Source organism: Bactrocera dorsalis, chromosome 1 (genome assembly GCF_023373825.1).
Source record: "Bactrocera dorsalis isolate Fly_Bdor chromosome 1, ASM2337382v1, whole genome shotgun sequence".
NCBI lineage: Eukaryota > Metazoa > Arthropoda > Insecta > Diptera > Tephritidae > Bactrocera > Bactrocera dorsalis.
Window position 1 is genome coordinate 111776977 of NC_064303.1, and position 13501 is coordinate 111790477.

Below are 13501 nucleotides of genomic sequence, written 5' to 3' on the forward strand. Positions count from 1 at the left end.
CCGCACCATATATAAGGACGGGAATGATAAGTGCCTTGTGAGATTGGTCTTTGTTCGTCGAGAGAGGACTTTACTTCTCAATTGCCTACTCAGTCCAAAATAGCAGTTGGCAAGAGTTATTCTGCATTGGATTTCGAGGCTGACAAAATAGACGAATTATCTACGACTTCGACGTGTATTTCATCAAGATCGGTTGAGTAGTTCACGAGAAATCTTGACAACCGTCTTTGCACAGTACGCGCTTAAAGACGGCACTTAGCCTAGATTGCCTCGAGTGCACAAGTTCTCTTGTATCTCGTTATTGATCAGATCAACTTGCATTTAGGACAATATTCTAGAGTATAGAATTTAAGGAGGAGAACGGCGCGCATGTTTTAATGTTGTCAATATCTCGGTCCATAAAAAGGCGGCTTCGAACTTGTTCCACCTTTCATTTGCTGAATATCAGCTCAAGCTATGAAATTCTGCAAATAATTTAGACGTTTTTAAATATAGTCTCGTTCGAATTTAGACATTCCCTACCAGTTCGAAATAAAATTAAATGCACTGTATTTTTGTACTTGTTGTCCATTCGTAACACCTGATAATATACATAAGTATATACTACATATATATTATATAAATAGGTGCCGCTTTTAAATTTAATTAAAACTTAAATTTTGCATGCTTATTTCATTTTGTATTGTCAACAACAAATGTATTTACCTACATAAAGGGTGATCCATTTCCATTTTCTCTACTTCTTTAAAGAAAAAACACATAAACTTCAAATTTAATGGGAAATGTTTATTATCATTCCAAAGAATATTCTTTAACATTTATTTTTAAAAATTATCTCTTTTAAACGTTGGCCGCGGTTACGTCTCAGATGGTCCAACCATTGACTCCAATTTTCGATGACTCGTTCGAGCACTTCGACTGTAACTGGCGAATCGAAGGGATTGTCCGCATAGACTTTAGACTTTATATATCCCCACAGAAAAGTCTAAGGGTGTCATATCAAACGATCATGGTGACCAATCAATCAACCATGAAATTATCGCCTCGAAGTATTCTCTCAATAAATTCATTCACTGATACGATGTGTGGAAAGTCTTGTTCAAACCAAATGTCGCCGAGATCACGAGCCACAAATTCACGCATCAAATAGTCGGTTATCATCGTGAGATAACGGTCACTTTTGACGGTTACATTCTCACTGCCATCATTTTTGAAGAAATATCGACGATGATTCCATCGGGCCAACAAAATGGTTTTTTTTTATGAAATGGTAGCTATTGAACCTTTTCAGATTGCTCTTAGTCCCAGAGCCAGAAATTGGCCTCATTGCTGAACAAAATTTGGCTCGAAAACGTCGGATCTTTTTTTTGAACTTTTCAAGAGTCGCATAGAGCGAAATGCCAAACAAAACCGAACAAAATAACAGTTTGACAGCTTGCAACGACTCACGCGTAATATGTCAGAAAAGGCTTATGAAAAAAGTACCTCTACTTGGATCACCCGTTATAAGTACATTGGTAGGTGGCATGTACATATGTAAACACTTGTATAATTATACAAGTGCTCGCATATAAATTACTTAAGATCTTTTGGCATTGTCCTCTGGTAATGTACTGCCGCAGTTCGGCTTCGCAAGTTGTTATCTTGCACCAAGAACAGTTGTTGCTGGTGCATTTTATCATTGTTTTGACTCCTCAATACCCCTGTAGGTGTAATGTGCATGTATTTGTTCATATATTATTTCAGCGCGGACTGAAAAGCGTTTTGTACTCGAAATTTCGTTAACTCAGTTCTTATCTACTCAGTAGGTTGGCATTTAAACAGTCACGCTGACGTGTCTCAAAACTACTGCTCGGAACGTCCAAAACGGGCCAAAAAAACACAAAAGTTGTTTGAACCCGATAATCAGTTGTCATACTGACTGTGATTATTATTATTTTTGATTGATTTATCGGTTAATATATAATAATTGAACGCCGGTGTATTGCTGATAGCAACCTGAGTAGTTTCTACAATTTTCTCATGTGAAATCTAACGGTAGTACGAGTTGGCGTACAATTTGTATTTGCTAATGGGAACCGTTAATTCGATATATTACACTATAATTGCTTTGTTTGCCAACGTGTGGGTGGATATTATTGCGCCCCATTTATTTGTTTTTTTTTTTTTGCATGTAATCATTAAACTGACCAATCATGTATTGGTGTTAACAGTGAATTGGCAAGTACGCGCCGTAAGCCGAATTGGTACAAATTAAATGTTGTTGCTGTTGAGTGATTATTTTTTAACTAAATAAAATATAAAAATAATAACAGACGCCTCCAAAAAGGGTTTTTTTTTTATTAAACTCTTTTAAAAATATATTTTTTCACTCCTGCCCGGTTACAATTAAATGGAAAGCAGTGTGTAATAGCGTTTGTGTATATGTGTACCCACTTTGTTTACTTAGAATCTGTGCAAATTAGCAATCAAATAATTGAAAAATCATAATGTTGCTGAAAATCGTAACGAATTTCGTTTGTGGTGAAGTGAAGAAAGTCAAAACGAATTTGACGATGTTCTTGATCTTCTTCTGGGTGATTTGGTTCTCGCAATTGATTGCCATATCGACGATGTTTCTCAGGTAAATAAAAATTATGAATGTGTTATAAATGCAAATATTTTTGTACATAACAACAAGCACACAAAAAGTTAATTACAGACGAAAATTTGAAAATGGTTTTATTGTTTTTCAAAATATTCCCCAAAAATCTATATACTATATATTTAATAAAGTTTTAATACTAAAATTAGACTAAATTATTATCTTTCTCTTTGCTTTTTTCTAGCTTGCCGGATATCACGGAGATTCCTACAATCACTGTGACAGAATTGCCATTGGAAATACTGGAGCCCACGCGCGGCAATATCGAAGCGCTCGTCATTGATGCCGCCAAAGAGACCATTGCGCGAGAGCATGAAAATCATACATTGGACGTATTGGAGAACAGCAGTGAGGCTATAAGAAAGGGTGAGTATCAAAGTTTTACTTCTTTATTTGTTCTACAGCCTCCTTAGGTTGTGTAAACTCTTCAGGGATGGAAGTCTTAGTTCGCTGAGATAACATAGGTCATCCCTTGTCTCTATAATTCAATAACTGAGAGAAATTTCCTTGTACTCTTTCTATTTGTAACCTAGCGTTAACCGAACCTTCTCTTCGATTTCTGAAATTAAGTCCTGTTCGTAAAGAATAGTTAATTATACCCTGAACAGGGTATATTAAGTTTGCTACGAAGTTTGTAACACCCAGAAGGATACGTCCGAGACCCTATAAAGCATATAAATTATCAGCATACCGCCTGAGTCGATTATGTTCGTCTGTCCATCTGTCTGTCTTTATATACACGAACTAATCCCTGAGGTTTTGAAATATGGATCTGAATTTTAGTACACGTTCTTTTCTTCTGCTCTTTGTCGAAACCAAGTCTTTGCATGGAAAGCTTTTTTATTTGACAAGCTGTCTTCACGAAATTTGTCATAGGAATTATTCAGATCGGATCGGTATATACCGGTATAAATCAAGATAAACATCTGCTTAAAGGAAAAATCTTTCTTATAAAGTTACCTTAATTCGATTTGAAGGCTAGAAAGAACTAGATTGAAATTTTCCAATTTTTGTTGCATGTAGTATGCAGTCACACCTATCAATTTTTCCTCCTTTTTCTGTCCTCACATATTCTATACCTCTGAGGATCTATAGTTGCTCAAATCCTCAACAAAAAAAAATGTCTTACAATATTTAAAAAATCTTTGCAGACGAAGAAATCATCAAATTTGACGACTCTGGCGGTGGTGAACACACACAGCCGACGCTGACGGGCGCAGATCTCAATTCCAGCGAAATTCCATCAAACATTCCAATTGTTAATGCCACCAAAGCACCAACGAGGACAACACAAAATGAAAGCGATAGTCCAGCCACTGCCACCCCTGCCGTAGCAGACATCGCGGCTGGTGATAACAATGACGGTAATACCGTTAATCTCACTGTCGAAGAGGTGCCCATACCAGTATTCTCCGAATGGGCGCAAAAGCAAATGGAGGCCGCTGAAAAGCAGCAGGCAAAAGAGCAGGAGGTAGTAAATACCGCCACGCAGAAAAAGAATCACACCAATGGGGATGGCAAACGTGCAGCGCCACTTAAAATGCGTAACAAGAACTATGCATCACCCGATTGTGGTGCCAAAATAATCGCCTCCAATGCGGATGCGAGCAATACGGGTGCAGTGTTGAGCTCCTCAAAGGACGAGTACATGTTGAGCCCCTGTGGCAATCGCATTTGGTTTGTCGTCGAACTCTGCGAGGCGATACAAGCGCAAAAAGTCGAATTGGCCAATTTTGAGTTGTTCTCTTCGTCGCCGAAAAATTTCACCGTCGCTGTCTCAAATCGTTTCCCCACACGCGATTGGTCGAATGTGGGTCGTTTCATAGCAGAAGATAAGCGGAATGTGCAAAGTTTTGACTTACATCCACATTTGTTTGGCAAATTTGTGCGCGTTGACATACACTCACACTACTCCAAAGAGCATTTCTGCCCGGTGTCACTTTTTCGCGTCTTTGGCACATCAGAGTTCGAAGCTTTCGAAACGGAAGATACACCGCACATCGATTTGGATGATTTTGACGATGAATTCGGGCAAGAACAAGTACATGCGAAGAGTCCTGATATGAATCTGTTTAAGTCCGCCTCCGACGCCGTACTCTCGATCGTCAAGAAAGCGGCCGAAGTGCTTGTCAAACCCGCAAACCAACAGAATACGACACTAACAATCACGCAAACACACACAACGCAGTGTCGTTCACCGGCAACGGGACCATATAACTGCGTCGACTGTGGTCAACCGCTAGTAGCGCGCATCAACAATGCGCTCTCCTGTGAGTATCAGTCTCTGCAAGCGCTGCTTAGAGTGCCATGGCTGCTGAAAGATCTACTGCGCACGCGCATTTGCGCCAAGGATTTTGGCATTGAACTGAAAGCAAAATCTAACGGCGAACTGGGTATGCGCATGCAAATGGACGTGAAAAACAGTTATTACCTGAATTTGCTGCCGAGAGAATATGTAGGCGCGCTGTGTCAAATGCTAGCGACGCAAGCAAAAGCGAAATCACCAACAACAACTGCAGCGGACGACACGCAAGACGAAAATGCGGTTACGGAACCGCCTTTAAATCTAACTATCGACAAGAAATTGAAAAAAGACGATTTTCGAATCATCGACGGCACGCAAAAGAAGCTAGTTACAAGCGAAACCACAAAACTCGGTGACGACATTACAACTGAAAACGCTGAAGCAACATTTAACGGTGAAGGTGCACCACCACCACCACCAACAACAGCAACAAGCACAACAGAAAGTGGGACAGCGGAAGCAGAGCAAATTGCACGTCCACCGCAAGCGAACATAGACGACGCAACGACAACAACACATGCGCCACACACAAGCGGTGGCAAGGAACCAACACCCGATGTAAATATATTCAATGTACCTGCACATAACGAACAACAAGAATTGCAAAAACCATCGCAACCCAGCGAACCAAGCGCTGGCAGCCACACAGCGGAGCAGCAGAGCAGCGGTGACTCAAGTGATGACAGCAGCGCTCCAAGCAGCACAACAACTTCGATACCACCTGCAAACGGCGACAGTCTAAAAGTGCTTGCTGACAGCACGAGCAGCGATAACGCGCCACCGCCGGTGCAGCCAACGCCAACCACTACCGTTACACCCTCATTGGGCTCACGCAGTGAAGAGGATGCCGCCTCTTGGGAGAACATCGATAACTTGATTACTTCTACGACAGCAGCGCCGAGTGGCGGCGAGGCGAGCGCGCATGGCAGTCAGCCTGGCGTGAATCTACAGCAGAAAATACCCAGCGGTCCACAATCGGAGAGCGTCTTCATACGCTTGTCCAATCGTATTAAGGTATGTTTCGGCGTATAGTTGTTGTTAAATATTTATTAAGGTTCAACTGATTATTGAAAAAAATTAGCTTTATTTAATCAATCATTAAAGTTTTTAATTCGGTTTAAAATCTCTCATTTTTTACCCTTTGAATCGCGCAAATAAAGCGGCTCAACGCTTTACTTCAAAATGAACAGTACATTACGCCCAACTGTGTGAATTGTGAAGCCTTTTTTTCTATAAATCCTACTTCCATCGCTCTGGGTGATCTATTTAATGGATTTCCAAAATATTCAGCGCGTCAGTCGTTTCTTCTTTTTGCAAGATGGCGCCAATTGGAGATTCCAAGCGAAGCTAGGTCCTTCTCCACCTGTTCTTTCCAGCGGAGTGTAGGTCTTCCTCTTCCTCTGCTTCCCCCGGCGGGTATTGCGTCGAATACTTTCAGAGCTGGAGTGTTTTCGTCCATTCGGATGACATGTTCTAGCCGGCCGGTCTTTTAATTTGCTAAACTATGTCAATATCGTCGTATATCTCATACAGCTCATCGTTCCATCGAATGCGATATTCGCCGTGGCCAGCACGCAAAGGATCATAAATTTTCCGCAGAACCTTTGACAGGGCGTGAATAATGAGTGATTCATAAAGTTACTCTTACTAAGCGAACTTGTTACTTTTTTGTTATCCTGACAGACAAATAGTACCTTCTTAATATTCTCGCATTTAAAGGGTTGGGGCTACTCATTTACTCAACTGATTGGTTCCTGCTTTTCACTATAGTATCCTTCAAAGTTTATTATTGTTTTAGTCATGTCAGCTGATCGACTAACTGAAGTACAGAGGCAGACGTCTATTTAAACTAGTAAACCTGCAATTTTGATATAAACAAGGTGCAGCAGCAAGCCGTTCGTCCTTCTATTGTCATGTCTTGGACGTGGCTTCAGTGGGTGGGCATTAATAATGGCGAATTTGCGTGTTCGACATTGTTGCTCCGTTTAGCTTAACTAACGCAAGGTTCTTTGATTTCTTCACGTAAACATTTTTTTTTGTTTTGGTTGGTTGTTGTGGATGTATTTTTGTTTTCTTAGTATTACGCAGGTCTAGAAATTAATCGGTGTTAGAGAACAGTGGGTCAAATGTATATAATATTTTTCCTCGCCAAGTTAGCAAGTGTCCTAAAACTTAGTATACAAATTAAAAACGCTCAGCACAGGAGATACACGACCGCAACGATATCTAATGACAAAATACGAAAAGACTTTTTCGACTACCCAATATTTATAAAAAATCAATTAAAAACTCTCTCAATCATATTAAGCTTTAAAAAAGAGCCAACCTTTGTCGAGGAATAGGAGCAAATATAATCAGGAAATTGCATTACAACAACAAAAAATCACAAAAGATGGTTGATACGGTTTAAGCTTAAGGTTTCTTGAAAGTGGAGTAGAGTAACGGCAGTAACATTTGAGAATATCATTGAAAACTCTGTCCTAACAACCCTTAATTTGAATAATGCACTAAAATCCCCAAAAAAATCTATATAAATAAATTGTTGCCTACTATTAGGCGCAATACCTCGTGGCTAATTTTTCCTCGCAGTCGGAAAAAGTAAATCTCTAAGTTGAAAATACATTTTGTCTTTAACAATTTGCTACACTGTCTCGTACTTGGTTGTGAGTTCAAACTTGCTTTTCGTCGAAAACACACTCTAACTTGACTAACTCTATCCTTGCGTTTTCAGTTGCTATCCGACTTCAGGTGCCTTTGCACTATATTTAACTATTTTTATACATACATATTTATTTTGCACATATTTATTTCTATCGCACATTCAATTAATTTTATTACTCACTCTTTTATCCTGCAGGCGCTTGAGCGGAATATGTCCCTATCGGGACAATACCTGGAAGAACTATCCCGACGCTATAAGAAACAAGTGGAAGAGCTACAACTCACACTCACGCAAACGGTGCAAACAGTACGCACGCTGGAGGAACAGAATCGCCGCCAAAGCGAGCTACAACAATTGCTCGCGCAACGCAATACCCAACTGAAGGAGGAACTGGACGACCTGTCGCTGCAGGTGCACGCATGCATCGTGGTCATCATCTTTGTAGGCGCCTTCGTCTTTCTCGTACTCATGGTCAGTATACTCTTCTATCGTTCTATGCGACGCCAAACCAAGGAAGTGCTAGCGCTCTACACCAGCACGAATCGCAAGAAGACAGCTAGCGCGGTGGCTGCAATGCAGAAAAAACTCAATCGACGTAAGTCATTTGAAGATTTCTCAGATCATCAGCAGAGCGGTGAGAAAATGCGACGACCCAGTGAGGAGGCGCTTATGATACTGAAGGAAAGCAGTGATGGTAAAACTGTCGAAGCTGTTGGCGATGCAGCGAAAAATCCAACACAGCGTGAAAGGAAAATGTCCATTTGCTACAGCAACAATATGAGCGGAACGAATCTCTCGCATGATACAACTATCGTGCGTGCGGAAGGCGAAGCAAGCGCTCAAAATATCAGGCAACGACGCAAAGGTGAAAAACATTCCTGGCCAAATACCGAACATGCGCAGCAGCAGGCACGCCGTCATCTCGCCCAGCTAAATGCCGGAAACGTTACTACTGCAGAGCTGATGGAAAATTTCGACAAAGTTAGTGGACGACCACCGCGTGCACCGCCACTAGCATCTGGTGTTGAAAACCACAATAAGTCCGCTGGCAACAAATCGAGACGAAAAACGCAACTGCCGCGCCGACAAGCCTCCGTATCGCACGATTTTATGGGCAGCGCGAATTCAAATAATACGGCATTACTGGATATAGACAGTGCAGCGGAATACGATGAAAGTCTACGACTCGAAGAGGATGATCTCGACAATTTCATACCCACATCGGACCTGGCATACAACGAATTTATGCCTGAAGGTCCATCTGGCTATCAAGTGGACGATGGTGTGGAGACCGAGGTTGGCGCCAACGCGGATAGTAAGAAGGCGAGCAAAAAGCTAAGTCGTCTAACAGCGCCGGCTTTCTTTAAATCACCATTCGGCAAAAGCCGCAACAAACTACGTAACAGTAAATCGACAAAGCATCCACATGAATCCACCTCCTGGGAATGGTATCGCTCGAAAAACGCCGAGCCGAAGGCGTTAAGTGGTTCGGTGTCAGCAAGTGGTGGTTTCATGCGCGCATCACCTACCGTCAGTTTGGACTCATCATCACTCTCGGAAATTTTACTACCAAACAGTCGTACGGAGAACTCTTTTCGCATACTCGAAGAGGCCATACTTTCATCGGGCGAAAGCATAGCCGCGAGCAGTGTGGCAACAACTGGCACGAGTGCCACAGATAACGGTAATGGTAATACCAACACTAATGGCAGCCATAGCAATGGCAGTAGCATCGCTAGCAATAGTAATCGCAGCTCCACTTCATCCACATCGACAAAAAAGAAAAATCGCAGCTTCAATAAAATATTTCGCAAAGTATTTTAGACCATTTTGAGGTGTATAGTATTTGCGTAGTTATTATTTGCTTAATTAATATAAATTGTTTGACTAAAGACAGTGCGCTTAGGAGAATGAGAGAGAAACCGTTAGAAATAGTTAAGTTTTGAAATTCAAGCGCCTATTTGAGTGCATTTAAGCAGTGTGTATTTAAATGATTTCTGACATAAGTGCTCACGTACAGTGCGTCAAGTGTTATCAGATAATTATCCGAACACACAAAGTATTTATTGTTGGATTTCAGTCGCCTGATATAGCATAATGCGGTTGAAACAGGAAGCCCAGTAAGAAGTATATTTCTTATATATTTTCTACGTAAAACGCAAAGCTTAAAGTCTGAAATTTTACACAAATTTACAAATATGAAGTAACGATCACTTCGTGCATATTCGTGTAGTTGCATACGAAGTTATAATAGGGTGGTCCAATTAGAAAATTGTTGGAACTCTGCTTGTAGTTTTCAAAAAAAAAAATATTCAACATGTTGAAGCGTATTCGTAACTTTTTTGGGTTAGAAAATATCAGAAAATCTATACTTTTTTTTTTTCAAAGCGCATTCGAACACTTAAAATTTCAGTTCAGCACATTATTTTGTTTAATTTAAATATTTTTATTTATATTTTCAAATTTAATTAACAAATTCTATACATTTTGAAGACTCTGCATTGCTTTATACGCACATTTTCTTCAGTTCAAGCATTTTCAATTATTAAACACTTAATATACGACATTTTACGCTTGCCTGCCGATATTCTTGTAATAAATTTATTTCTTTAAAAATATTATTCAATATTTTCATACAAAATAATTTTGTTTTTGATTTAGTTTTTAGTTAAGAGAGTTCAAAATAATTATATGGCTACGATCAACAATTTTGACAATTCGAAGGATTGCAATAAATAAGAAAATTACTACTAAGTCAACGATTTGATGAAAAGTTGGGAAGAGAGTACGCGAAGAGAGTGTAGCTTCAAAGCTTCACTGCATAAATTTAAGATTTTTTATTATACAAATGCTCGTAATTAGACCAGACAACATGTAAAATTTACTCATTCGAAATTTTAAAAAACAAACTTATGTAATTTTGTGATTTAAATGTTTTTCTAAAGTTTTCCAAATCCCACTTCAGTCATATTTTTAATATATGTCATGAATACTTTAGTTTTGTATATATTGTATGCATGTATATGGAGGAAATATTCTATTTATATGAACTGTTGTAAGTAGCCATTGTATGTGGCGAAAAAATTGTTATTATTGTAAAAAGATAGTACATTTTTGAGACTTATTTAACAAAATTTTTAAATCGCCTGAATATTGTTATTTATAAGCAAATTTATGTACATACCAATATGTACCTGTGTGTATAGAGTGGTTCAAATGTGCAGTACATTTATGTACTCAAACATATTTGTAGGCTGTTAAGTAAAAAAAAATCGAAAGTATCCGTTTCGGCAAGACTTACATATGTACACCTTGATATAGAGTCATCTAGATACTTAAATATTGACTGTTATTGCAAAATAAATTTTCAATTTAAGTAGTTACACATAGAATATTGAATTATTTTGTATTTAGAGAAAGAAACAGCAGCGATTAATCGACACATACATATTTTCATCGAGCAATTGTGTTGATAATAACAATGCGCGTAGATTTTGCTTTCATTAACATTTGTATTTTAAATTTTTCATAGTACTGTATTTTCTTTACTGGCATACACACACTAGTGCATATAAACAACATACAAATATTTGGAATAATCCTTACTTGTACTTGTTATTCATACACAATTGCCATTTTGGTAGCTTCTTTTAATTCAGTTTTTCATTTTTCTCATTGTGTGTTGTATTTTCATATCTACTATTTCTAAGTTCCTTTATTGCATTATTCCATACCATCATAAAATATTGTTATCATTTCATTACAACGTAAATATTTCATGCATTCACTAGTTTGTAAATTATATTCTAACTTTATTCATATAAAATGTATTTTAAAGCAATTGTTATACATAAGTACATATAAGCTTATTTGTTACATACATACATACTTACAAATTTTGTTCAGATATTATTTTTGATTCATTTGCACATTCAATGGCTAATTTATTTAAAGTTGCTATTGAGTGTAAGCTCTTAAATATTCTTCTTTCGTGTGTATATTTCATGCTTGTAGTTGTATTATGTAAGGGCGCGTACCTTTATGTATTTGTAAGAGATATTTGCGTTTATAGCATAAAATAATGCAATGCCATAAAGCTGTTTTGTCTATAGGCGTTATTTATTTAATAAAACAAGGATGTAGTAGTATTTTAGGTAAAATAAATATACATTGGACTTTACGAAATTGCCACATTCATATAAGACTATAATAAAAAGAAATAAATTTCGAAAATGTATTTTTTTATTTATCGCCATATACACAATTGCGTGCATTAAAAAACTTAGCATAAACGGGGAGGGCTGTTAACCGAGAATGAACTCGTTAACATTTTCTACTGCTAATTCATTCTAGGAATATCAGGCGCAAAATTGCTGCTTTTGAAGTGTAATTCGAGCATGTCACTGCTAAAAATTTACACCCATAACCTTACTTTATCTTGATTTTGATGTATCATCCGATCCGATATGAAAAATTTTGACGGAGATTGTAGCGTTGCATTGGATAGTAGTCTATAAGGTTTGTCCGGAAAGTAATAGGACTGAGACGATTTGAAAAAAATTTTCGAACCAATCGTTACAGTTCTTTAAAAGCTTTCAAAATAGGTTCCTTCTGCGTCGATGCAGCGCTGTCAGCGCGATTTCCAAGCATTGAAGGCGTCACGGAATGCATTCTCCGGAATATGTAGCCTTGAGAAAAAACAGCAATTGCTTTCATTAACATTTGTATTTTAAAATTTTCATAGTACTATATTTTCATAGCATATCAACTTACAAACTAGTTTTTTCAACTAGTTACTTCCGGACCAGTTTCTTTTGGACTAGTTACTTTCGGACCAGTTACTTTTAGGCTAGTTCCTTTTGAAACTAATTACTGCAACCAGATACTTTTGAAACTAGTTACTATTAACAGTTTTTTGCATAACCATCAAGGTTTTTTCGCTATTAACAGTGTTTTGCATAACCATCAAGATTTGTTTCGCATACCTTTCCTCTTCATAGCTCTTTGGCAAATTGTTAACACTGGCTTAACTGCTTATTTGGCTCTCCGGAAAGTAATAGGACTGAGTCGATATAAAAAAATTTATTGAATCGATCAATTATTACAATTATTCAAAAAAATTCTGAATAAGATCCTAGATCGATGCAGCGCTGCCAGTGCGCTTTCCAAGCATTGAAGGCATCGCGGAAGGCATTCTCTGAAATAGCCTTGAGAGCCGAGGTGCCTGCTGCTTGGATCGCCTCTGTCATCTCAAAATTCCGCTTTTTCTCGGGATCATACTCAAAGATACATGACTCGTCACCTGTGATTACGTTATTCAAAAATTGGAGGCACTTGCACACATGTTCAAATTTTCTTGGCACACTTCCACTCGCCGCAATTTCTGGTCGTGAGTGAGCACTTTTGGGACCGTCTTCGCACACACCTTGCGCATGTTCAGGTGCTCCGTCACAATGTCATGAACCACAGATTTTGATAAACTTAACATATACTTATTCGACGGTCTGAGTTCAAAACTTTGCTCACACGAATCACGTTAAGAGTGTTTGTCGAAGTCGCAGGTCTCCCAGCACGTTCTTCAGCAGCGACCTCTTCCCGACCCTCCAAAAAGGACGTGTTGGAAAACTGTTATCAACTTACAAACTAGTTACTTCTAAAACTAATTAATTTTAGACTGTTTACTTTTGGACCAGTTGTTTTAATACTAGTTACTTTGGGACTAGTTACATACTTACCAGTTATATTGAGAGTAGTTACTTTGAGGGGAGTTACCTTGAACTAGTAACTTCCTTCGTAAAACTTGGGTCAAGAAAGAACCAATGAGCATCGTTTTCACTTTTGATGTGCTCATTCATCAGCAACCTCTTATCGGTTCTCCAAAAAGCTGGTG

General features: G+C 38.5%; 1 protein-coding gene across 1 annotated transcript in view; it reads left to right on the forward strand.

The window, feature by feature from the left end:
- LOC105230768 (SUN domain-containing ossification factor) overlaps window positions 1-11844 on the forward strand; it is a 32924-nt gene extending 21080 nt beyond the window's left edge. The window contains exons 2-5 of the mRNA XM_011211741.4: window positions 2450-2623; window positions 2829-3010; window positions 3796-5963; window positions 7807-11844. Of these exons, the coding sequence (XP_011210043.2) occupies window positions 2490-2623; window positions 2829-3010; window positions 3796-5963; window positions 7807-9435 (4113 nt within the window). The 5' untranslated portion in view covers window positions 2450-2489 and the 3' untranslated portion in view covers window positions 9436-11844. The remainder of the gene's footprint in view (window positions 1-2449; window positions 2624-2828; window positions 3011-3795; window positions 5964-7806) is intronic.
- The last annotated feature ends 1657 nt before the right edge of the window (window positions 11845-13501 follow it).